We start from the raw sequence: 3,346 nt of genomic DNA on the forward strand, positions 1-3,346 counted from the left end.
AAGACGTGCCCATATTTTGAAGAGCTGAGCGATATCTTTGGCATGACACCTTCTGTAAAGCCAGTGGCAGTTTGCTCCAACAGGGCTGGTCCTGTTGGTGAAGACCTCATCCGTACAAGTTCAAGTTCAGGTTCTTTTGCAGAAGCTGCAGCATCTTCTACTGATGGACGAAGACCATCATTGGACAACGAAGAAACTCCGCGCAGAGGTTAAAAGGTCCAGGGCCAAAAGGGCTCTTCAGAGTAAGGAGAGTCTCACTGATTTGTTCAAAGAGTACCAGCGGGAACAAAGGGAAAAAGAAGAGGAAAAGGAGAAACATGTCATGGAAATGCACCAGCAAAAGATGCAACGATTTGACAGGTTGCTGGAGCTATTTGAAAAGGACATTTCGAAATAAGGCATGTTAAGTTACTCTGGTTTATTGTCAATTATTTTAAATACATTTACATATTACATATTCTCGAGGACCATTTAATTTTGTCAGAAATTATTCTTTCTCGAAATATTTCATATTTATTGAGATCTTACAAATGAAATTGACTTGCAGTTCAGACAATTTTGGCATAAATGTATTTATTATTGAGATATTTATTTTCATATATTGAGATATTTTCAACTTGCAAAGGCAAAATAATTTAATTCAATTTTTGTGGAATGTGAAAAGTTTTCTACAGTATTTACAAAATTAAAAGGGCAATTTTTGATTGACAGTTGGCCAGTTTTGTAGCATGATTTGATAACAACCCCTCCATGTGATACCAAGATGTTCTTGGAAGTGTTGGCATGTTCTGTTTCAAAAAATGAACAATTTTCTACAGAACAAAGAGTTACTTTGACAACAAACAATGACCATGGACAAAACTGCAACACCATTTGTAACTAACATTAGTTCCAAATGTTAAAACAATACCCTCCATTCAATGGAGGCTATTGCTTTCATTGTCCTTAAGAACTTGCTTCGGAAGGCCACATTATGATCAGCCAAGCCTCTTAAGAATCTTGCTTGTTTGCCCACATTCATCCTTTTACCCTTCATCAAAGGGTTTATTCAGAACAAAACCAACGTGCAATAACTTACTTGGCAATTAATTTATCCATGAGCACACTCGCAATGTACCAAATCCATTACATAGTTCAAAATCAATTGCTCTGATTTGTCCTGACCTTTTTCATTTTAGAGTAATTATAATAAAGTATGCTGCAGAAAATAATTGGAGGGTTAGAAAATAAAAAAAAAACTGGCTCGACAGTCAAGCTGAGTTTATAACAGCAGACTGGTAAATAATAGCCTTTCCAGGCTGAAAGTGTCTGTGAAAAGGGAGGGAGAAGGGTACTTGAAAGTTGTGCTATGGCAATGCTTTACCGGAGGTTACAACCCTAACCCTTACATATAACTTGTAAAATGGAAGTACAGTAAAAACCCACGTGTAAGAACCTACTTGTTTAGAGTTTGGCAAAACAGGTTCTTATATTTTGGGGTATTAAAGTAGCAAATTTCTGCCAGGAGGTTCTTAATTTTCTAGGTTCTTACATGAGGTTTTTTACTGTATTATGATCAATTATCACATACCTACAGAAGCGGTCACTAGGTCTGCAGTCTGGGTTTTACACTGACCACAACAGGGATGTTGCATCTCCTTTGTTCATTTTTCACTTAAAACCCTTTTACAAATAAAATAATGAAATGAATTGACCACTTAGTGTGACTGAAAAAGGTACCCCTCTTGTGCAGACTATCCGCCCTCCCAGTGAAGCCTTCCTTTTTGGAACCTGCTTGTATTAGTTATTTGTCTTAAAAATGTATTGTTTTGCACCATACAGACAGAGATGAAGTGCAAAAGTTCAGCAAATCATGTCCATGATTTCAGCTCTCTTTCGAACAGCATTGTTGTCATCAGCAAAAATATTAACAAAGTTATTGGCATCATCATCATCGTCTAGAGGTTGTAGAAAATCATCTATTTCATCATTTGAATAAATGCAGAAATTGTGGAGTGTGCATGCTGCTATAACTAATTTTGGTAAAAACCTGATTCTGTCAATATCCACCATGACTCTCAACTTCCGGAATCTTCCTTTCAAAAGACCAATGCCACGTTCAACGACCATCCGTTTTGAACTTAGACGATTTGTAAAACGCTTTTGCTGTGCAGTAAGATGGCCATTGTCCTTAAATCCTGTCATCAACCAGGTTTTTAAAGGATAGGCTGCATCTCCAATGATGTACGTTTGTCCTGGAAGTATGTCATTTGTTCTGGTCTCTGCATCATGAAATAAAGGGCTGTTTCTCAGAACGCGTGCATCGTGCGCTGCTCCAGGCCAGCCACAGTAAACATCGGTGAATATCATGTCAGCATCACAAACTACCTGAAGCTGCATTGAATGAAACCCTTTTCTGTTTATGTAATGTTCATGATGGTCATGTGGCGCCTTTATAGGGATATGTGTGCCATCAATGGCCCCAATGCATCGAGGTAAACCATTGTTCTCACTGAAACCCTCAATCATCCGCATTAACCTGTCTCCAGAAGGCCACTGGATAAAATCAGGAGCAACGTTGTTCACAAGTGCGTTGCAGATTCTCGTGGTAACTCTCAACACGGTTGAACGTGACACATCAAACCGGTCTGACACTGACCTGATGCACTCAGGGTTTCCAAGGTACCAAACCGTTATTAGCAGCTGTTTTTCAATTTCAACAGTAGGACGACCTCTTTCTTGGGGTACTGGGATCTCAGGGGCAGGTTCCCAAAATGTTGACAAGCCTTTGGGCCGTCGGTCTCAAAAGTCTGAAGTGCTGGCGAAAGGACGAATCTGACATAGCTGGAACTATTCTCTCAACGTACGACTCAGTGCGAACTTCAGCGTTTCTACAATTTCTCAAAAACTCCTCGAGCATCATAAACATAAGGATGTCTTCCTTTTTATCGCGTGTTTCATCAGTTGGCCCTTGGAGAAGTTCCTCCAACAACGAGAAAAATGCTAGTGGCGCTCGGCGAATTATGCCCGCCATGTTTGTTTTGAAAAAGAAATGGTTACCAGGCCCCTTGGCGTTGTTGCGTAATCTATTTTTAGATTTTCGTTCCGGCTGAAACGAAAATTGAAACAATCTGGATTCACTAGATCCGAAACTGGATTGGTTAAAAGGAACGCTACCATAATCACGCTATCCTGGAGCTCTCAAAATTGCATCCGCACGTTGCGCTACACAAGCACAACGTATTCCATGAGATTTAATTTTGGATAGAATGTAAAAAGGGAAAAACCTGGCATACCCTTCTCAGAAATACCAAAAATCCCTTCCTTACTTCAAAAATGGTCTCCTGTACATAATTCTTTTATGAAA

General features: G+C 39.4%; 1 protein-coding gene across 1 annotated transcript; it reads right to left on the minus strand.

The window, feature by feature from the left end:
- Positions 1-1,842: 1,842 nt before the first annotated feature.
- LOC138053861 (uncharacterized) lies at positions 1,843-2,514 on the minus strand. The gene has a single exon (XM_068900401.1). It carries the CDS (start codon positions 2,512-2,514, stop codon positions 1,843-1,845), a length of 672 nt encoding a protein of 223 aa, XP_068756502.1.
- Between the last annotated feature and the right edge of the window lie 832 nt (positions 2,515-3,346).

The sequence above is a fragment of the Montipora capricornis genome, chromosome 6 (assembly GCF_036669925.1).
Source record: "Montipora capricornis isolate CH-2021 chromosome 6, ASM3666992v2, whole genome shotgun sequence".
Lineage (NCBI taxonomy): Eukaryota > Metazoa > Cnidaria > Anthozoa > Scleractinia > Acroporidae > Montipora > Montipora capricornis.

Excerpts from the sequence above, each read along its gene's own strand:
- LOC138053861 (XM_068900401.1), bottom strand. The coding sequence starts at position 2,514 with ATGCGGATGATTGAGGGTTTCAGTGAGAACAATGGTTTACCTCGATGC.